The 23,728-nt window shown below is 35.7% G+C and overlaps 1 protein-coding gene across 2 annotated transcripts in view; it reads right to left on the reverse strand.

Moving 5' to 3' along the window:
- RNF13 (ring finger protein 13) overlaps positions 1-23,728 on the reverse strand; it is a 143,528-nt gene that overhangs the window by 32,573 nt on the left and 87,227 nt on the right. For both annotated transcript variants that reach the window (XM_059920114.1, XM_059920115.1), the window contains 2 exons: positions 18,669-18,759; positions 13,225-13,330 (listed from right to left, as the gene is read on the reverse strand). In XM_059920114.1, coding sequence (XP_059776097.1) covers positions 13,225-13,330; positions 18,669-18,759 — 197 coding nt within the window. The remainder of the gene's footprint in view (positions 1-13,224; positions 13,331-18,668; positions 18,760-23,728) is intronic.

The raw sequence follows: 23,728 nt of genomic DNA on the forward strand, positions 1-23,728 counted from the left end.
GAAATATCAGATAAAATATACAAAATATTTTAAAATATAAATTGCTATGCTTGCAAGAATAAAAAAGAAGTCCATGGGACCAGAACCAAATGCCAAAAACAAAGTCCGTAAAAGAAAATTTTGACAAATTTGACTACATCAATGTTAAGGACTTCTGTCCCCAAAAGATACTGTTTAAAGATAAAAGACAGTTCACAGACTGGCAGAAAATATCTGCAAATTGCACATCTCATAAGGGATTTCTATCCAGAATACATAAAGAATTCAAAATTCAATAATAAGAAAACAAGCAACCCAAGAGAAAAAAATGGGCAGAATATCTGAATATACACTTTGCTACTGAAGATATACAGGTGGCAAATAAGCACTTGAAGAGATGTTCAACATAATTAGCCAAGAGAAAAATGAAAATTCAAATCACAAATACCACTATATACCTATTAAAATGATTAAAATGAAAAAGACTGACTATACCAAGTGTTGGCAGGGAAGTAGAAGAACTGGCGCTCTGATACACTACTGAAAGGATTGTAAAATGGTACAACCACTTTGGAAAATAGTTTGGTGGTTTCTTATAAATTTAAACACATATTTACCAAATGACCTAATCATCCCACTCTTACTTATATCTAGCCAATAGAAATGAAAGTGTATATCCATATAACAACTTGTATACAAATGTACAAAAAAGTCTATGTCAACTTTATTTGTAATAGCCAAAAACGAGACACAACCCAAATGTTCATCAGCAGGTACGTGGATAAACAAAACTGTGGTATAGTCATACAACGGAATACAACTTGGCAATAAAAAGTAATGAATATCAATATATTCAATAATATATATGAATCTCAAAATAATTATTCTGAGAGAAAGAAGGCAGACACAAAAGAGTATGTAATTTATGATTCCCTGTATATAAAGTGGTAGAAAATGCACACTAATCTACAGTGACCAAAACCAGACCTGTGGTTGCCCAGGAATGGTGTGGGGGGAGACATGAAGGAAAAATTTGGAAGAGGTGAAAGGGAGTGATTATCACAGAGTATGAGGAAACTTTTCAAGCTGATCTGATATTTTATTGTCTTAATTGCGCCGGTGGTTTCTCAGGTATACATATGTATGTCAAAACTTACCAAACTGTACAATCTAAATGTGCAGTTTATTAATGTATTAATCAGTAGATGTTTGTTTTAAAATTTTAATAGTAACCACTAGAAAAAAACAATATAAGCTTTCAAACTAGTAGGAAAAAGGGAGAAAGGGAGAGAGAAAGAGGAAAAAAGTTGAGTAATCCAAATCTGTATAGTAGAAAAAAAAAACAGAATAAAAAGTAAACAATAGAAATTAGTCCAAATCACAAAAATGCAAATGGGGTAAATTCACCAGTTTTTTTTTAAAAGAGTATATCATATTGGATAAAGAAAAAATTCCAACCATTCACAAGACACAAGATTAAAACTTAATGACACATTAAGACAAAAGTAAAGGTAAAAAATACAGGGATAGCTAAAATTATATCATGACAATACTAAGTAAAAGTTGGCATATAAAGTAAAACAGGATATAAGACAAAAATCATCATTAGGAAATAGTTATCACAATGATAAAAAGGACACTTCACCTAAAAATTGACAAAATTATGGGAGAAATACACAAATTCACAAGCTCAGTAATTTCTAGATCAAGCAGACCAAAAAAAAAAAAAGTAAAGACCACAGACCTATGATGCCCAATATGGTAGCCATTATATACATGTAGCTACTGAGCACTTGAAATGCGGCTGGTCTCAATTGAGATTTGCTGTAAAAGTATAAAATACACACCAGTTTGCAAAGATTAGTACAAAAAGAATGTAAAACATATTTTTTAATTATTTATATTAACTGAATGTTGAAATACATTTTAGATTAAGTTAAATAAATACAGTATTTAAGTTAATCTCACCAAAATAGTTCCTTTTACCTTTTTTAATTTGGCTACCAGAAAATCTTAAATTACAATAAATGTGGCTCACAACATCGTTCTATTGCATAGCACTGCTTTAGAGAACAGAGGAGTGCAAAAAACCACAGACAACTGCAATGACTGAACAGTTCTGTGAATATACTAAAAACCACTGAACTATATGATTTAAATGGGTCAATTTTATATTATGTGAATTATATCTCAATAAAACTGTCTTTAAAATAATACAAAAGAAAGAAAGAAAGAAAGAAAAAAAGACTGGACAAGACAAATACCCAAGCTCAAACTAACGGACATATATAAAACTTTGGACTCCACAATTCTTTTCACACATATGGTGGGGAATGTTTACAAAATTTAACCACAATTACCATGTCTCTTCACCACCTGAATTCTGAATAACTTGAAAATAAGATCATGAACTGGCAGATGGAAGCAGGTGGAGCACCTAACTCGGTGAAGAAACAAATAGAACCTTCTCCTTCACCACTGAATTAGACTGCCTTACCCACCCAGATATAGACAAAGACAATCAGGAATGGAGTAGGCCTTTCCCTCACCCTCCCCTAGAACTGCAGAACCAGTCCTGGAGGAGCTGAAGGCAGGTTCACCTCAAGAGAAAGATGAAGCTGAGCCAAGCATGCCCTAATTTATTGTTCCCAAATGTACCACACAGATAAGGTACTTCATCTCTCCGAAGACCAAATGAGTAGAAGAGTAGGGAAGGACTAGGAGTATTAGTAACTGAGTTTCCCATTCACATGGATGGATACATCAAAAGTGGTAAAGAAATATCCCACATAACAGTGAAAAAAATTTTCTCAATTTAAACCAAATTAAAATAAAAATATTCCTTATCAAAAGTAATGAGTTACATACAGCAAAAGTGATTGTTAAAGAGAAATTTATAACCTAAAGGCATATACTATAAAGAAAAATGAATAAGTATTTAGCTGATCAAGCTAGAAAAAGAAAAGCAACGTATCCAAAACAAGTAGACGAAAGAAAATAATACTGCCAAGAGCAGAAATTCATGAGATAAATTAAAAAGGAGAGTAAATACATAAGTCCCACTGGAATGTAAAATACTTGACATCAGGGATTTTTACCTATTTTGTTCACTGAGGAAACTTCACACCCTAGAGCAGTGCCGAGGTTCAGAGGTGCAAAATAAATATTTGTTGAATGAAAGAAAAAAAAGAAAATCTCAAAGTCCACTTCTCTGAAAGACAAACTTTTTTTTTGAATTTTTGAATTTTATTTTATTTTATTTTTATACAGCAGTTTATTAGTCATCAATTTTATTCACATCAGTGTATACATGTCAATCCCAATTGTCCAATTCATCACACCACCATCCCCACCCCCCGGTGGCTTTCCCCCCTTGGTGTCCATACATTTGTTCTCTACATCTGTGGCTCAACCTCTACCCTGCAAACCGGTTCATCTGTACCATTTCTCTAGGTTCCACATACATGCGTTAATATACGATATTTGTTTTTCTCTTTCTGACTTTATGACAGTCTCTAGATCCACCCACATCTCTACAAATGACTCAATTTCATTACTTTTTATGGCTGAGTAATATTCCATTGTATATATGTACCACATCTTCTTTACCCATTCGTCTGTCAATGTGCATTTAGGTTGCTTCCATGACCCGGCTATTGTAAATAGTGCTGCAATAACAATTGGGGTGCATGTGTCTTTTTGAATTATGGTTTTCTCTGGGTATATGCCCAGTAGTGGGACTGCTGGATCATATGGTAATTCTATTTTCAGTTTTTTAAGAAACCTCCATACCGTTCTCCATAGTGGCTGTATCAATTTACATTCCCACCAACAGTGCAAGAGGGTTCCCTTTTCACCACACCCTCTCCAGCATTTCTTGTTTGTAGATTTTCTGATGATGCCCACTCTAACTGGTGTGAGGTGATACCTCATTGTAGTTTTGATTTGCATTTCTCTAATAATTAGTGATGTTGAGCATCTTTTCATGTGCTTCTTGGCCATCTGTATGTCTTCTTTGGAGAAATGTCTACTTAGCTCTTCTGCCCATTGTTGGATTGGGTTGTTTGCTTCTTGAATATTGAGCTGCATGAGCTGTTTAAATATTTTGGAGATTAATCCTTTGTCCGTTGATTCGTTTGCAAATATTTTCTCCCATTCTGAGGGTTGTCTTTTCGTATTGTTTATGGTTTCCTTTGCTGTGCAAAAGCTTTGAAGTTTCATTAGGTCCCATTTGTTTATCTTTGTTTTTATTTCCATTACTCTAGGAGGTGGATCAAAAAAGATCTTGCTGTGATTTATGTCAAAGAGTGTTCTTCCTATGTTTTCCTCTAAGAGTTTTAGAGTGTCTGGTCTTACATTTAGGTCTCGAATCCATTTTGAGTTTATTTTTGTGTATGGTGTTAGGGAGTGTTCTAATTTCATGCTTTTACATGTAGCTGTCCAGTTTTCCCAGCACCACTTATTGAAGAGACTGTCTTTTCTCCATTGTATACCCTTGTCTCCTCTGTCACAGATTAGTTGACCATAGGTGCGTAGGTTTATCTCTGGGCTTTCTATCTTGTTCCATTGCTCTATGTTTCTGTTTTTGTGCCAGTACCATATTGTCTTGATTACTGCAGCTTTGTAGTATAGTCTGAAGTCAGGGAGTCTGATTCCTCCAGCTCCGTTTTTTCCCTCAAGACTGCTTTGGCTATTCGGGGTCTTTTGTGTCTCCATACAAATTTTAAGATTTTTTGTTCTAGTTCGGTAAAAAATGCCATTGGTAATTTGATAGGGATTGCATTGAATCTGTAGATTGCTTTGGGTAGTATAGTCACTTTCACAATATTGATTCCTCCAATCCAAGAACATGGTATATCTCTCCATCTGTTGGTATCATCTTTAATTTCTTTCATCAGTGCCTTATAGTTTTCTGCACACAGGTCTTTTGTCTCCCTAGGTAGGTTTATCCCTAGGTATTTTATTCTTTTTGTTGCAATGGTAAATAGGAGTGTTTCCTTAATTTCTCTTTCAGATTTTTCATCATTAGGGTATAGGAATGCAAGAGATTTCTGTGCATTACTTTTGTAGCCTGCAACTTTACCAAATTCATTGATTAGCTCTAATAGTTTTCTGGTGGCATCTTTAGGATTCTCTATGTATAGTATCATGTCATCTGCAAAAAGTGACAGTTTTACTTCTTCTTTTCCAATTTGTATTCCTTTTATTTCTTTTTCTTCTCTGATTGCCGTGGCTAGGACTTCCAAAACTATGTTGAATAATAGCGGTGAGAGTGGACATCCTTGTCTTGTTCCTGATCTTACAGGAAATGATTTCAGTTTTTCACCACTGAGAATGATGTTTGCTGTGGGTTTGTCATATAAGGCCTTCATTATGTTGAGGTAGGTTCCCTCTATGCCCACTTTCTGGAGAGCTTTTATCATAAATGGGTGTTGAATTTTGTCAAAAGCTTTTTCTGCATCGATTGAGATGATCATATGGTTTTTATTCTTCAATTTGTTAATATGGTGTATCACATTGATTGATTTGCGTATATTGAAGAATCCTTGCATCCCTGGGATAAATCCCACTTGATCGTGGTGTATGATCCTTTTAATGTGCTGTTGGATTCTGATAGCTAGTATTTTGTTGGGGATTTTTGCATCTATATTCATCAGTGATATTGGTCTGTAATTTTCTTTTTTTGTAGTATCTTTGTCTGGTTTTGGTATCAGGGTGATGGTGGACTCATAGAATGAGTTTGGGAGTGTTTCTTCCTCTGCAATTTTTTGGAAGAGTTTGAGAAGGATGGGTGTTAGCTCTTCTCTAAATGTTTGATAGAATTCACCTGTGAAGCCATCTGGTCCTGGACTTTTGTTTGTTGGAAGATTTTTAATCACAGTTTCAATTTCATTACTTGTGATTGGTCTGTTCATATTTTCTATTTCTTCCTGGTTCAGTCTTGGAAGGTTATACCTTTCTAAGAATTTGTCCATTTCTTCCAGGTTGTCCATTTTACTGGCATAGAATTGCTTGTAGTAGTCTCTTAGGACGCTCTGTATTTCTGCCGTGTCTGTTGTAACTTCTCCTTTTTCATCTCTAATTTTATTGATTTAAGTCCTCTCCCTCTTGTTCTTGAGGCATCTGGCTAATGGTTTATTAACTTTATCGTCTCAAAGAACCAGCTTTTAGTTTTATTGATCTTTGCTATGGTTTTCTTTGTTTCTATTTCATTTATTTCTGCTCTGATCTTTATGATTTCTTTCCTTCTGCTAACTTTGGGTTTTGTTTGTTCTTCTTTCTCTAGTTCCTTTAGGTGTAAGGTTAGATTGTTTGAGACTTTTCTTGTTTCCTGAGGTAGGCTTGTATAGCTGTACACTTCCCTCTTAGAACTGCTTTTGCTGTGTCCCATAGGTTTTGGACTGTCGTGTTTTCACTGTCATTTGTCCCTAGGTATTTTTTCATTTCCTATTTGATTTCCTCAGTGATCTCTTGGTTATTCAGTAACATATTGTTTAGCCTCCATGTCCTTGTGTTTTTTACATTTTTTTCCCTGTAATTCATTTCTAATCTCATAGCGTTGTGGTCAGAAAAGATGCTTGATATGATTTCAATTTTCTTAAATTTACTGAGGCTTGATTTGTGACCCAACATGTGATCTATCCTGGAGAATGTTCCGTGAGCACTTGAGAAGAACGAGTAACCTGCTGTTTTTGGATGGAATGTCCTATAAATATCAATTAAATCTATCTGGTCTATTGTGTCATTTAAAGCTTCTGTTTCCTTATTTATTTTCATTTTGGATGATCTGTCCGCTGGTGTAAGTGAGGTGTTAAAGTCCCCCACTATTTTTTTTTTTTAATTTTTATTGGATTATAGTTGATTTACAATGTTGTGCTAGTTTCAGGTGTACAGCAAAGTGACTCAGTTATACAAATACACAGATCCACTCTTTATTTATTTATTGATTGATTGATTACTATGTTGGGTCTTCATTTCTGTGCGAGGGCTTTCTCTAGTTGCTGCAAGTGGGGGCCACTCTTCATCGCGGTGCGCGGGCCTCTCACTATCGCGGCCTCTCTTGTTGCGGAGCACAGGCTCCAGACGCGCAGGCTCAGTAGTTGTGGCTCACGGGCCTACTTGCTCCGCGGCATGTGGGATCTTCCCAGACCAGGGCTCGAACCCGTGTCCCCTGCATTGGCAGGCAGATTCTCAACCACTGCGCCACCAGGGAAGCCCCAAGTCCCCCACTATTACTGTGTTACTGTCGATTTCCTCTTTTAGAGCTGCTAGCAGTTGCCTTACGTATTGAGGTCCTCCTATGTTGGGTGCATATATATTTATAATTGTTATATCTTCTTCTTGGATTGATCCCTTGATCATTATGTAGTGTCCTTCCTTGTCTCTTGTAACATTCTTTAAAGTCTATTTTATCTGATATGAGTATTGCTACTCAAGCTTTCTTTTGATTTCCATTTGCATGGAATATCTTTTTCCATCCCCTCACTTTCAGTCTGTATGTGTCCCTAGGTGTGAAGTGGGTCTCTTGTAGACAGCATACAGGTGGGTCTTGTTTTTGTATCCAGTCAGCAAGCCTGTGTCTTTTGGTTGGAGCATTTAATCCATTCACGTTTAAGGTAATTATCGATATGTATGTTCCTATGACCATTTTCTTAATTATTTTTGGTTTGTTTTTGTAGGTCCTTTTCTTCTCTTGTGTTTCCCACTTAGAGAAGTTCCTTTAGCATTTGTTGTAGAGCTGGTTTGGTGGTGCTGAATTCTCTTAGCTTTTGCTTGTCTGTAATGCTTTTGAATTCTCCATCGAATCTGAATGAGACCCTTGCCGGGTAGAGTAATCTTGGTTGTAGGTTCTTCCCTTTCATCACTTTAAGTATATCATGCCACTCCCTTCTGGCTTGTAGAGTTTCTGCTGAGAAATCAGCTGTTAACCTTATGGGAGTTCCCTTGTATGTTATTTGTCATTTTTCCCTTGCTGCTTTCAATAATTTTTCTTTGCCTTTACTTTTTGCCAATTTGATTACTGTGTGTCTCAGTGTGTTTCTCCTTGGGTTTATCCTGTATGGGACTCACTGCGCTCCCTGGACTTGGGTGGCTATTTCCTTTCCCATGTTAGGGAAGTTTTCGACTATAATCTCTTCAGATATTTTCTCTGGTCCTTTCTCTCTCTCTTCTCCTTCTGGGACCCCTATAATGCGAATGTTGTTGCGTTTAATGTTGTCCCAGAGGTCTCTTAGGCTGTCTTCATTTCTTTTCATTCTTTTTTCTTTAGTCTGTTCCGCAGCAGTGAATTCCACCATTCTGTCTTCCAGGTTACTTATCTGTTCTTCTGCCTCAGTTATTCTGCTATTGATTCCTTCTAGTGTAGTTTTCATTTCAGTTATTGTACTGGTCATCTCTGTTTGTTTGTTCTTTAATTCTTCTAGGTCTTTGTTAAACATTTCTTGCATCTTCTCGATCTTTGCCTCCATTCTTTTTCCGAGGTCCTGGATCATCTTCCCTATCATTATTCTGAATTCTTTTTCTGGAAGGTTGCCTATCTCCACTTCATTTAGTTGTTTTTGTGGGGTTTTATCTTGTTCCTTCATCTGGTACATAGCCCTCTGCCTTTTCATCTTGTCTATCTTTCTGTGAATGTGGTTTTTGTTCCACAGACTGCAGGATTGTATTTCTTCTTGCTTCTGCTGTCTGCCCTCTGGTGGATGAGGTTATCTAAGAGAGAGGCTTGTGTAAGTTTACTGATGGGAGGGACTGGTGGTACATAGAGCTGAGGTTTGCTCTGGTGGGCAGAGCTCAGTAAAACTTTAATCTGCTTGACTGCTGATGGGTGGGGATGGCTTCCCTCCCTGTTGGTTGTTTGGCCTGAGGCAACCCAACACTGGAGCCTACCTGGACTCTTTAGTGGGGCTAATGACAGACTCTGGGTGGGCTCACGCCAAGGAGTACTTCCCAGAACTTCTGCTGCCAATGTCCTTGTCCCCACGGTGAGCCACAGCCACCGCCCACCTCTGCAGGCGACCCTCCAACACTAGCAGGTAGGTCTGGTTCAGTCTCCCCTGGGGTCACTGCTCCTTCCCCTGGGTCCCGATGCGCACACTACTTTGTATGTGCCCTCCAAGAGTGGATTTTCTGTTTCCCCCAGTCCTGTCGAAGTCCTGCAATCAAATCCTACTAGGCTTCAAAGTCTGATTCTCTAGGAATTCCTCCTCCCGTTGCCAGACCCCCAGGTTGGGAAGACTGACGTGGGGCTCAGAACCTTCACTCCAGTGGGTGGACTTCTGTGGTATAAGTGTTCTGCAGTCTGTGAGTCACCCACCCAGCAGTTACAGGATTTGATTTTACTGTGATTGCGCCCCTCCTACCGTCTTATTGTGGCTTCCCCTTGTCTTTGGATGTGGGGTATCTTTTCTAGTGAGTTCCAGTGTCTTCCTGTCGATGACTGTCCAGCACCTAGTTGTGATTCTGGTGTTCTCGCAAGAGGGAGAACACGTCGTTTTAGTCTGCCATCTTGGTTCCTCAAGATAAACTTCTGACCACATTGTGCAAGGCATGGATGGATATGAATAAATAAAACTCATCCCACATATAGTAGGAATTCTCTTTGTTATTTGAGTATATAAATGTTATAAATCACTTTATACAATTCTTGAAAACAGACAAAATAGACAATTCCTTAGAAATATAATTTAGTATGATGAAGTAGACAAGCATTTATACGTCCAAGTAATTATGAAAAAGATCAGCAGATCTAGATGATTTTACAGGCAACCTTCACCAAAAATTCAAGTAAACGATAATCCCAATTTTATTTTAAAAAAACCATTTTCGATAGTAGAAAATAAAAGAAAGCTTTAGTTTTTTTGTGGGGCTAGCTTTATCTTGTCTAATTATTTTAAACTGTGGTAAAATATACATAACATAAAATTTACTATTTAACCATTTTTAAGTACACAGGTATGTGTCAGTAAGGACATTCACGTCGTTGTGCTACCATCACCACCATCCATCTACCAAACTCTTTCCATGTCCCAAAACTGAAACTCTGTATGCATTAAACAGTAATTCCCCATTCTCCCCTCTCCACAGCCCCTGGCAACCACCATTCTACTTTCTGTCTCAATCTGACTACTCTAGGTACCACATATAAATAGACTCATACAGTATTTGTCCTTTTGTGACTGGTTTATTTCACTTAGCATAATGTCTTCAAGATTCATCCATGTTGTAGCATCTGTCAGAATTCCCTTCCTTTTTAAGGCTGAATAATATTCCATTGCATGTATATGCCACATTTTGTTTATCTACTCATCCATCAATGGACAATTGGGTTGCTTCTACCTTTGGCTTATTGAAAATAATGCTGTTATGAACATAAGCGTACAAATATCTGACTCCCTGCTTTCAATTCTTTTGGGTATATACCCAGAAGTGGAATTGTCAGATCATATGATAAATTTATGTTTAACTTTTTTGAAGAGTTGCTCTACTGTTTTCTATAGTGACTGCTCCATTTAACATTCCTACCAACAGTGCTCAAGGGATTGTCTAGTTTTGATGTCAAGATTATTCTAGCCCCATAAAACTAAAATTTTCCCCTTACCTGGACATTCAGATTGCTAATATTTTATTTAGGATTTTTGCACCTATGTCCAAGTGTAAAACTGGCAGATCATATTAGCAAAATTTGAATAACCCAAAATGCAAAGACAAAATTTATATATCATAATCAAAGAGAGTTTATACCCAAAATACAAGGATTTTTAGAATTTACGAAACAAATTCATGTAATCCAACATAACAATAGAGTAAAAGAAAAAACAATGATTATTACAACAGATAGAAAAAAAAGACATATAATGCAGCACCCATTCATTATTTTAAAAGAAAAAAGGCAAATAAAAATTTAGTTTATTTCTAATTCTTATAACATTTTTTCTTGTTTTACCAGAAAATATAGCACAACGTTAAACAGGAGGTACAACAGGCATCCTTTGTTGTTTGTTCCTGACTTTCATGGGAAGGCTTCTAATAATTCACTATTTAATGATGTTCATTTTAAGTTTTTAGTCATTAATCTTTATTGGTTTAAGGGTATTTACTTCTAATTTGCCAAGGGTACTTTTTGTTTGTTGTTTGTTGTTCTAACTTTCCATCCTTGCTTCTACACTGAAAACCCAGGAGAATCAACAAATTCAAATTACCAGAATAGGAGAATTCAGTAAGTTTGCAGAGATAAGATTAATATATAAAAATCAATAATGTCCAGTGTCCAAATGTTGGTCTCTAAATACTACTCTTCAATTAAAAAAAGCAGAGCTCCTTGGAGAAATATCTGATTCCAGGGCTGGGGCAGAAAAATAAACAATGAGCCTGGAGTTTCTTATAGTACCAGACACTAAAGAAGTACTTACAAGACAAAAGGATGGGTCGAATCAAAGGGACCCAAGACCCAGCCTGCAGAGCTCCCAATCGCCAAAGCTCAAACAATTCAAACAGCAAAAATAATGTAGTATTGGATTATTACCCAAAGTATAAAATAAATATACAGAGTACAAACTAATATAAATAAATGATTGAACAAATAAATGCCAAGAAGAGACAAATGTTCCTTACAAAAAATTCTAAATAATAAATGTAGATACTTCCCTACTTCCAGGAAGTGGAGCTTAATTCCTGCCCCTCCCCACTTTTAGGACAGGCTATACTTAGTGCCTCACTTCCAAAGGAAGAATAGAATAGAGAAAGAGAAAAAATATTAACTTTATAGTGGAAAAACCTGGCAAACATTACCTAAACCAAGGGATGAAGGTTATCATCATCGGTGATGTCATGCAAATATCATGTACCCCCCTGGCATGTTAGGATGAGAAGGGCACTTGACTTTGCTGATACTCTTTTTAAAAACCTATAACCAACCCAGTCTAATCATAAGAAAAATATCAGATTAAGGGACATTCTACAGGATACCTGGCCAAGACTCTTCAAGGCTGTCAAGGTCATGAAAAACAAGGATAGATTAAGAAACTGTTCAGAGATCAGAGGAGACTGGGAATACATGATAATTTAAAACAATGTGGTAACCTGGACTGGGTCCTGGAACAGAAAGAAAACATTAATGGAAAAACATAAAATCTATCCAGTCTGGAATTTAGTAATAGTAATGTTACCACTGTCAGTTTCTTAGTTTTGACAAATGTATCATGGTAAAGTAAAATGTTAACAATGGGGGCAACTAGGTAAGGAATGTAGAGGAACTCTCTTCTTTGCAATTTTTCTGTAAATCTTAACATTATTCCAAAATTAAAAGTTTATTTAAAAAAATCAACAATGTTCTTATACCCTAGTAATAACCAATTAGAAAATTAAATTCCAAAAAGGTCTAACAAAATACATGCAAAATGTTTACAGAAAAAAATTATTAAACTGATGTATATGAAAGACCAAAATAAATTAAAAGAAAGACCACAACATCATAGGAAGACTGAATATTTCAAAGACAGTGTTTAATCTTTAATCTATGAATTCAATACAATAATAAACTCACTGGATGTTAATATAAATACTCTTTATGAAAAATAAAAAGGTTAGAGACAATAATGGGATTGTTTTATATCTTTGTAAATCTCTTTTAATATCTATCTTAATAGAATACAGAGGGATTCTCATATCTGCTTCTGCATTCAATTTGTTTTGATATCACACACCATGTAGCCTCTAGAAACCTCTTCTATAAACCCTAAGAGAATCCCACTATCTACCCATCAATACATTTTTTTCTCTTTATTTTTTACAATGCATTTCAAAGTAAGCTGCAGATATCAGTATAATTCTCCTCAAATACTTCAGCATATAAACTCATTACTTAGAGTTTAGCATTTTTTTATTAGTTCCTTTTTTCTCTTTATGTAAAATTTACATACAATGATATGCACAAACTTTAAGTATGAATTTGGTGATTCAGACATTGCGCAACCCAAATGTCTCTCAAGATGCAGAACGTGACTCTCACTCCCCAGGAAATTCCCTTATACCCTTCTGAGTAAATTCCCCATTCCTCTCTAGCCCCCCAGAAGCAAACACTGTTTTGATTTTTTTTCTACCCAGATTATCTTTGCCTTTTCCAGAACCGGTCATATAAATGGACTCATACAATACGTACTCTTATGTAAGGCTTCTCTCACTCAATACAGTGTGTTTTAGAGCCATTCATACTATTTTTTAAAAAGTATTTAAAATTATTTTACCTACCATGAAAATGACTATCAAGATGAGACAGATGCCCACTATGATAAGGAAGGGGATTAAGTAGTATTCCAGAGGAAGGCTAAATTCTGGAACTAAGATAATGTGGCCCCTGGAAGAAAAGAAAAATTAATAGTTGGGAAGTATTAAAAGTTGCCAAATTATGATATTAATTGAAAACAAAAATATTTTTAAAAGGCATTTAGACATTACAATTCAATCCACTAGACGCATCTCATTTTCTAACATATGATTTCTAATAATTTAAGGGATGCGTTTTCCAATGTTAAGTCAATTTTACATACCGGCCAAAATAATTTGCCTATATAATTAAAAGAAACTTTTAGACTGGGTAGAGGAAATCAGCCAATCAATACTTACTGTGTCCATCCTGGAATCACGCATTTACTGAATTTAGTAACCTGGGTAAAAGTTAGCATATTTTACATGCAAAATCAGCATTTAAAAAATGGCAGTGCCTCGGGCAGCATGTCAACAAGAACCCCCTCCCCAAGCAAATCACTGTTCATAAATTCCTCCCATGAAAAAAATCTCTGGAGCCACTGTTGATGAAAATATACTCCCCGTTCCCTTTATGCTTCACATGAGCTTGTTGTACCAAGTACAACAGATATAACCCCTGTACTCCACATTCATCTGTGAGATATGGAATGAAAGAACCGGCAACAGAATTCACAGGAGTTGTAGCTTCTCTCTTCTCAACCTTCTCCACAGCTTGAATGAAAAAAAAAAACGCTACAAAAAAGTGTATGTTGCGCGTGGGGACAGGGGGGTAGAGAGTACCACAGGATTTATTCTCCTCTGTTACTAACCATGGTTAATACGTTATATGGTTATTAACCATACAATACTGCTATTATAAAAATTCACTGGGACTCATGAAACGGAACAGAATAAGCACACTACCTGTGTTGCGTGAGCAAATTTTACATGGCAGCAAAATCCTGCAATAGAAAATACCCTCAGTCTAGGGAAGGGTCTGTATAATGGTCAGTGAGATGACTGATTTCTCCATAATATTCCTGTGCTACTCAACTAGTATGGTGCCAGCAACACTACTTTGTTACGCACTGCTGGCTGGTTTTTTAAGTAGTGACTCCAGGTACTTCATAACACAAGGGTTAAATGCAAAACAAAAATTCTCAACATAAAAGGAAATGAAAACAGGTTGACTCCTTCCCCCACGTAGAAATGCTTAGGATGCCCTAGTACTCAAGAAAAATAACATGAAAACAAATTATTTCTATTCCCAAGCGATTTTTAAGTCTTTATGCTATTAACAATTTTATTCACATCCAAAGAGCTCTATCAGTCTTTAACAAAAAGAAGAACAAAAAAGATAATACCAGGAATTTCCCCCAATAATTTAAATATTTTCCAAAAACTGCTAAGATTGCTAAAAGTAGCTTTTTACTTCACTTTCCAGCAGAATGACAAAAGATTTATATGCATTTTTGTAACTTAATATAAAATACTGAAGTGACTGATACATCATCAGTATAAAAAAGAGAAAAGCAAGCCTGGGCTCCTCTATTTGATACCATCTCTTCCAGCATGAGGCCAGCTCTGTAAACAATGTCCCTGTTCTTGGTACAAACCCTCTGAAACTGCTCCAGGGCCACGGCTGAAATACAGTAGCAAATGGTGCCACTTTTAAGTAGAAGAGCCTTTCAATGAGATGCTGATCCTCTGCAACCTCCCTAACTACTTCCACCAAACTGCTATAAATTAACACTGTTAGGGTTTAGAAGCCAGATTAAACTATATATAGATAGCGATACGGACACTGAGCTTTTAAGATACTTAGAGCCGTCTATCAACTGTAGACCCTTTAAAGATCTTCACAATATATCTTGACAGTAAACTAAAATGGTTTGAGATATAGCAGGCTATATAAATGAGATAGCTTATAGTTTACTGCGTTTTCTTAACCAAATTGCTAATGGTGAAGGTGGTGATGGCGATGATATAGGGTGGACAACTACAACAGAGTATCAGTCCCCCAGCTTTATTTCTATTCCCTCTGCCCAGGTTCCCACAACTGAGGCTGCAGACTCATCCCTGTCCTAACCCCAGATCAATCTGTATTTGAAGGAGGAGATATTTAAACAGCTTTTAGTAAGAATCTTCCCATACTACCTCCATGTCGACCCCTCAATATAGTACTTTCCATGTGCTCTGCAGCTAAGACTCCATCATTGAAGCAGAGTCTTAAGCAACCTAGGAAATAGTGTCTCATTCTCCTTTGCATGAGTTCCCAGGCTACTTTCAAACCAGGTGTTAGGCCTAAACTCTAACTTCAATAATAATCTAACAGTAACAGTAATCTCTAATTTCCCCACCCCTCTGTTGACACAGGAAGTCTTGCCTTGTCTGTTTTGTTATCCAACCCCCATCATGAATTGGGAGATTGGGATTGACATATATACACTAATATGTATAAAATGGATAACTAATAAGAACCTGCTGTATAAAAACATAAATAAAATTCAAAAATTCAAAAAAATACTTTAAACATATATGTTCAATTATCTTTGGCAGATGCTAGAAAACCAAATCATTTTAAAAACAGTAAATAAAGGGAAAGAATCAAATGTTTATCCTATCTTTCCTAAACAGACTGTACATCAAGGTAATCAAATAATTGGTAAGGGGTGAGTCCTCTTTACAGAAGTATTTCAGCTAATAAATGAAGAAGGAATTATAAAATTAGATTACTTGCAAATCCTAAAGAACTAATGGATCTAGACAATGATCATTAATGATTGCTGCCCTCGCAAAGAGAGAACCAAATATTATGTCTCCTGATGGAAATACATAATAACACACATAAATTACTCTTGCCTCACCTATCCTCCTGGCCCTCCAAGCACACTTGAATTTGAACAAACCTCTAGGTCTAATGAGCAATTTACAGGGAAAATAAGAAACAAAGGAATACTCTAGGCAATACACCAAGGATGCAGTCAGGAAAGTCTGGACTGTGGTAAAAACTGTACAGGACAAATGACCCTGTTGCTTCAATAAATAAATGACTAGGAAAAAAAAAAGAGGCATAGCAAGTGTATGGATTAAAAATAGGGTGATCACATGCCCTGATTTGCTCAGAAACAAATCTAAAGACTGAAATATGGGTTGATATTGAATTAATGTTTACTTTAAAAAAAAAAAAAGGTAAAATAATGATAATATCATTATATTTTTTATATATAACCTATCTTCTAGTGAAATATTCTGAGATATTTACAGTTGAGATGATAGGATATATAGTACTTGCTTTAAAATAATCATGGTGTGGGGAAGAAAAGTGGCGGGTGGCGCTTCAGAGCGGACAGTCCAAACAAAATTGGCCATGAGTTGATAATTCTGAAACTGAAGGATCAGATTCATTATACTCACCTCCCTACTTTTAAACAGTAGAATAAATTAATGGGTAGGTAGGTAGGCAGGCAGGCAGACCGACCAGCCAGCCAGCCAGCAGATGGATGAGGCAAATCAGTATGTACAGGTCCACAATCCCTTAAGCACAATTCTGAAACCTAAAAAGCTTTAAAAAGTAATGTTTGCAATTCATTTGCTAGTCAACCTGAACCTAACTGACATGATAAGATACTCATACATTTATTGCAGATATATATGTAATGTGGTTATGGGATGCTGCCTCAAATCCTATTTGGATGTTACGTAACTTTTAAAAATCTGAAAATGTTACAATTCCATGTTACATCTGTCCCCAAGAGTTGGGATAAGGGATTTTGTGGCCTTGCATTAACATGGGAAGGGTCTAAATATTAAGTAAATAAAGTATGTTACAAAATACTAAGTATTGTATGGTACTATTTTACGAGCACATTATCCCTAATTAATGTCAGCATTCAAACATGTGGAAAAAAATTAAAAGCTTTTTAAAAAACAGTAGCTGTTGTTAGAGAACAGCATCATAGGGACTTTTGTTTAAATGCTTTATATTTCTGAATTTTTCCACATTTTACCAGCAGGTATGTATTACTTTTTTAATGTAAAAAGATATGACTTTACCATTAAAAACAAAAAAAGACTCTTTAAAATACATGTTAAAATATACAGACTTTTTCTAAATGAAGCAATAATACTGAGGTAAAAGCAAGTAGTAGTTCTCCACCCCCCATTAACTACATAAATATGGCTGACAAAATAGCATCTTGCCTAACTATTTTTAATACAACATCCAAAATTATATTCCCTAACTTAATAAAAATGTTCTGAGCACAGAATATGTGAACAGTATTTTAAATATCAAAACTGTATAGGGAAAATGACAAAAGTAATAAACAAAAAATCCTTCCCTCTCTTTTTTTTATTCATATCCAAACTCAAATATTCCTGGATTTTTTTCCCCCCTAAATAATTAGAATTGCATTTCACTGTGCCAGTTTCCTCTTTTGGCAAATGTAGATAGTAAGAGATAATAATAACCTCTAGAGGGTTGTTTGAGAATTATAAATGTAAAGGCCTTGTTTCATGAGTGCCTGGCACTTGCTAATTCCTCAATAAATACTACTGCTTTTATTATTAATACTGTTGTTATTGTTCCTCTTAGTTAAAAGGCTGTTCCCTGTCCACTATGTTTTGGGGAGCTGTTTCATGGAAGAAGCTCTGAAGTGTTAATTTAATTGCACTATTTCTATATAAGATAAGACAGCTGTGCCTTAAGTTAGTTTCAGTCTATTTGTTACCATGGTAATGAGATTTTGGGGAGAAATTCCATAAGAAGTTTCTAATTCCAAATCAAACTTTTTATACTTGAAAACAAACTTTCTGTGTTTGTAAAAGTTAGTCACTTAACACAGTGTTTTGGATTCTTTGTTTATAAAATAACATTTCTTTTTAATAAAATACAAACATGTCTTAATGAAAAGTATCATATAAATGTAAATCAGGGACTTCCCTGGTGGTCCAGTGGTTAACAATCTGCCTTCCAATGCAGGGGACAGACGCAGGTTCGATCCCTGGTCGGGAACTAAGATCCCACATGCTGCGGGGCAAATAAGGCCACGCGCCGCAACTACAGAGCCCACACGCCCCAATGAAAGGTCCTGCATGCTGCAGCTAAGACCCAACACAGCCGGGAAAAAAAAAAAAAAAGTAAATCACATTGCTTCTAAATACCAATGGTTTGATTAAACTATAAAAGGGAAAGTTTTTTTTATCTTTTTAGCAACATGGGTGGCTTAATCTCTCTAGCATAAATGTATTTGCAATATGCAATCATACACAGAACAAACAGTACAATACAGTAAGTCTTAAAATCATGACTTAAGAAGATATCATTTAGCCCGATAGAGTACATTCTAAAACAGAACTTTGATTACAACTAATCTTATATAATTCTACCCTAATAAAGAGAATAATTTTAAGTTACGTGATTATTTCTTACATCCATTACTTACCCTTTTTCATATGTGAATTCATCTTTCAGGGAATTAGCTGATGATTCGCCAATAAAGACAGATGGAATGTCAATTTTCTTTAGTACCTCAACTGTATAAAACAATAATAAAATTATTCTTCAAAGGCCATACTTAGTGTAAAATCAACTTAACCTTCTTCATAATAACAGCAAATACAACTGGAAATAATTACAATCAACTTGAATTGTCTATTATTTGATTTTCCATATTGCATATTTATACCACCATCAAAATGGCTGAGAAACATTATTACATTTACAATAACAAAAGCTAACATTTTGCATATAACATTACCGCACTACCTCAATAGTCCTGAGATTGAAATATAATTCTTATTTTGATTATTTCCATTTGATTTATTTGATTTATTCCTCTACAAACATAATTAACTATTAGAAAAGGAAGAAGAGGAAGAAATGTAAAGTGTTTTTTCCATTCATAACTTAATTCCTAAATGAAAAAGTGAAAAAAGCTTTTTTTTACATACCCATTCCCACGAGAGGTGTAAGCCAAAGAATGTAGGAAAAGACCACTTTACAACAGTCTGAAAAATGACACCACACATCTAAGGCTTTACAGAGTGAAGGGCTGACAGTTCAGAAAGGGCACAGGATAGGGAAGCTGGGTAAATTTCTACTTCCTCCTAAGCCTGGAGTTCATGATAAAGCACTGTGTTTTGATTCGTGTCTTACGAAAGTTTACTTTTATATCTATGCTAAAAAACCAAAATCAAATGCCAACAAAAAAAGAACTTTGCAAAAATTACCCAGTACTCAAGATGAGAAATAAAAAAAATCATCTTACTCTTCCTATAGAAAAAGCAGCCATATTTTTAACTGCGAGTTATTTTAACAGATTTGGCTTTAGAGAAAGTCCATTTGTTTTCTTTTGTTACATTTTTCACAACAACTTTGTTCTACATTTCTTTTAAAAATGTATATTTATTATTTATTTAAAAGAGGGGGGTGGATACAAGTAAAGAAGAACAGAACACAGCCATAATCCTTCCCACCCAAAGACAAGGCTTTCACTTGAAGCAGTATAAACAGTTCTTTAAGTTTCGACAAATGCATACAATTATGTGAGCACCACCACAATCAAGATAAAAAATGTTTTATCATCCCTCCAAATTCCCTCATGCCCCTTTACAGTCAACCCTCACCACAACCTCGGCAACCACTGATGTATTTTTCTTTAATTCTTATAAAGACAAGTTTTAAAATCTTGGTATCCTTAGTAGAGTACATTTTTCTTTTCGTTTTCAGATTGTTTGGATATATGCAAATAAAATCATTCATTCCGTACGTTCTCTCTCTTTCTGTCTCTCTCTCACACACACACATACACACATGCCCATATCATATAAACCCTAAGAGGGAAGAAACCAAAATGGTTAGCAGAGGAACACTTAATCACTATCTTTATATTACTAAGATCAATAAATATTTAAATTTTTGTATTAATGGGATCGTATAATAATGGGAAAAAGTATAGGCTTTTTCCACTTAATGGTATACCTCAGATATCCTGTCATGTCAATAAATAAATATCTACCTCATAATTTTTAATAGCTACAGAGGTACTGTTATATAACCATATATATTTTAGGGAGATATTTTCTGTCATGCTAAGAGATCTTTCTCTTTCACATAACAGTTTAAATTTTAATTTATTTGATAATTAAAACTTGGAATTGTATACCCTTTGTAAAATGCTTTACTCTTTCATGAAGATACTCTGATAAACTTGAGGAGGAATTTTTGGCTTGTAATTACTGGCTTAGAATTATTGGGAGCAACATAACTTCCCTGAGTTATGATATCTAATGACATGGTAAAAGTTCCTCACTTTAGTCAGAAGATTAAGAAGGGGGAAATGACGTACACAAATTTGAACAGCCATCCTGGAGACTTTGCAACATCATTTATCTACTGAAAACAAAACCAAATGTTTTAGTTCACAAAATACTTTAAAAACACGAAATCTTAATCTGATCCACAAAACAACTCTGTGAAGTATCGTGCCAAATAGTATTATCGTATCACAGACATTATAATTTAAGCAGCCAGCCCTAACCTCTCCAGACGCATACGTCCAACTGCCGGTTCAGTTTCTCCATTTGACTGCCTAGCAGATGTTTCAGCCTTAATGTTTCTCAAACGGAATCCTCAATATCTCTTTTGCCTTAATCAGTTCTACTTCTACTCTTTCTCATCTCTGTAACTAACTATTCACCTGGTTTCTCAAGTTAAACATCTTGGAGTTCTCCTTGTCTCCTCCCCTTCTTTTATTCCTTATATCAAACCCTATCAACCTCAAAACAGATCCACAATTCTATCACTTCCCATCACAGTCACCGCTAATACTCCAAACTGCCATCACCTCTTGCCTGGCTGCTGCACCGATGTTCTAACTGGCCTCTCAGTTGGCACTCTTGCCCATCTCTCACCTTCAGTCTATTCTCCAAAGAACAACCAAAGTGATCCTTTTAAAACCTGTCAGATCACCTCACGCCTCTGCTTAAAACCCATGTAAAACAAATTCCAAAGTCCTACAAGACCCAACATGATCTAGCCCCTGGCTCCCTCTCCAACTTCATCCCCTGCAGCTCTCTCTCTCCCTTGTTCACTCTACTCCAGCCACTGTGATTTTCTGCCACACCTTGAAAACACCAAGTATGCTTTATCTTTGAGCATTTGCATTTGCCTGATGTTCCCTTTCCTCGGAATATCCTCCTCCAGAAATCTGCATGGCTCAGCCTCTCACTTTAGACCTATGCTCAAATGTCAAAGCCTCATAGCAACCTTCTCTGATCACCCTATCTAAAATAGCCATCCTCCTCTCATCCCTGTCACTACGTATCCCTTTAACCTGGCATGTTTTTCTTCATAGCGCTTACCACTACTTGACATATACCATACCTCTTTGATTATGTGTTCATTTCCTCTCTCCCACCCTAGAATGCAATAATAACAATAATAATAACTGCAGCAATAATAATAGCAGCTAAATAACCATTAAATGATTACTAAGAACCAGGCAGTCTTCTAGATGTTTTATATGTCATAAGCAACAAACCAGTGAATTGAGTACTATTATCATCCCCATTTAACATATCAGAAAAGTGAGGCATAGAGATGTTAGGTAATGTTCCCAAGGTCACATAGCTGGTAAGTGGTGGAGCTGGGATTCAAACCTTGTAAGGCAATACTCAGAAACCATACTCTTTAACTACTGCATTCTGCTACCTCAATGAAAAGTATGAGCAAAGCCTTAAAACTGTATCATTTCCTGCTGTAGTCATGATGCCTAAGAGAGTGCCTGATGCAGAGTAGGCTGACAAAAAAATATTTGTTGAAGGCAGAAAGCAAGGAAAAAAGGAGAAGAAACAAACCCATACTGGTAACTTGCCCTATTTATACAGCTAGAAATTTGCACAGCCTAGACCCAAACTTGAGGCTCAGACTCCTAATGTAGGCTCTTTCCACTCTGCTATGGCATGGGTTTTCTCATATACCTTCTTTCATATGATCTTCAAAACCCTGTCAGGTCAAATAAAAATTAAAATTATTCACACTTTTACAGACGAAAATAAAGGGCCTGGAAAGGTTAGTAACTTTTCCAGCAGCACAGGTCAGTTCATATATCAACTAACTTGGAATAAACCCACATTTCCTGGTCTTGAAGTTCGTATTCTTCCCCACCACATTCTGCTGCCTCCTGAAGATGACAAATGTGATTGACTCACTGAGCTAGTCTATCATTCTATGTCCTAGATGAAATAAGAAACAGATACATTCCTGTGTGAAATGTTGGCAAGAGGCCTTTAAAACTTCCTTTTGGGTCCAGATATTAGAACCTCTGCTCTTAGGAGAACACATGTGGCTATGATCTAAGCCTAAAAAGAGCGATAGATACATGCTTCTTTTAATAAATCTGTGCTTCCTTTTCCTCTACCAAGTAACAGCAAAGATGAAAATGGTAAAGATCTTTACAACGTGTTGGATACATGAAATGTTCAAACACATACACACTCAAGGACAGAGCAAAATGTCATGGAAAGTAATCTAAGCAATGAAGTCAAGAACCAAAATTCTGAACAATCTCTGAAATATAATAACTCAGTCGGAACATTTCCATAGCAACAACAGGATTATACGGTTATGTGCTACTTCTAATATTTAGCACACTTTCCTTAGGAACTGATATGATAATCACAAAAAGGTTTTAGTACAAAGACAAAACAGGTGTTAAGGGGAACTGACACTTTCATCTTGCAAATTTTTTATTAAAAGCATGTCAAAAGAGTAAATAGTTTACAAATACTAATCATTTTATTCAACCCAGAACCCTTGAGAAGGTCTTGAGGGTTGCTAAAACCTAGGCCCAGGCCTTCAGCAAAACACACAAAGAGTAGGTAACTTGCTCAAAATTATACATTCAAAACAAGTAGGAGCACACATTTGAATTCAGGCCTATTTTTAGAGTGTGTACACTTTCCGTTTTGCCAGTAATGTATACAGGTCACAAAAGTGACTAGCCTGGGAGGTACTGTGTAGGATAATAATTTTTTTTTAATGCGAGGTGATTAAAGGAAGAGAAGACAACTGTGTCAAATCTGTAGTAAAACAGTACTAGTTTATTTGATAAGTAAAATCCCTTCATCAATTCCTCTAATTCCTAAACAGTGGTTATCAAACCTTTTGTGAAATGCTAGAACCTCTTAAGGGTACTTCATGCATTCTACAGTTATGATTTAATCAGCTAGAAGATTAAAATAATAATTTAAAATATAAAGAAATTAATTAATGAACTTATTGCTAAGTTTTACTTTTTATATATTGTAATTTTGCCCCAGATTATATTAGGGGTAAGAAGGAAAAGAGTTCAACTCACCAACAACAAAAAATACTGTCTCATGTTATAAAAAGATTTTTTTGGTCAAGGAATCCAAAATATTTCCTACTGAGGATGCAGTTATTTAAAGTCCTAAATACATTCCAATGGAGTATATCAGTCCATAGCTTTAGGTCTGCTCT

This window comes from Balaenoptera ricei, chromosome 4 (assembly GCF_028023285.1).
Source record: "Balaenoptera ricei isolate mBalRic1 chromosome 4, mBalRic1.hap2, whole genome shotgun sequence".
In the NCBI taxonomy this organism is placed as follows: Eukaryota; Metazoa; Chordata; class Mammalia; order Artiodactyla; family Balaenopteridae; genus Balaenoptera; species Balaenoptera ricei.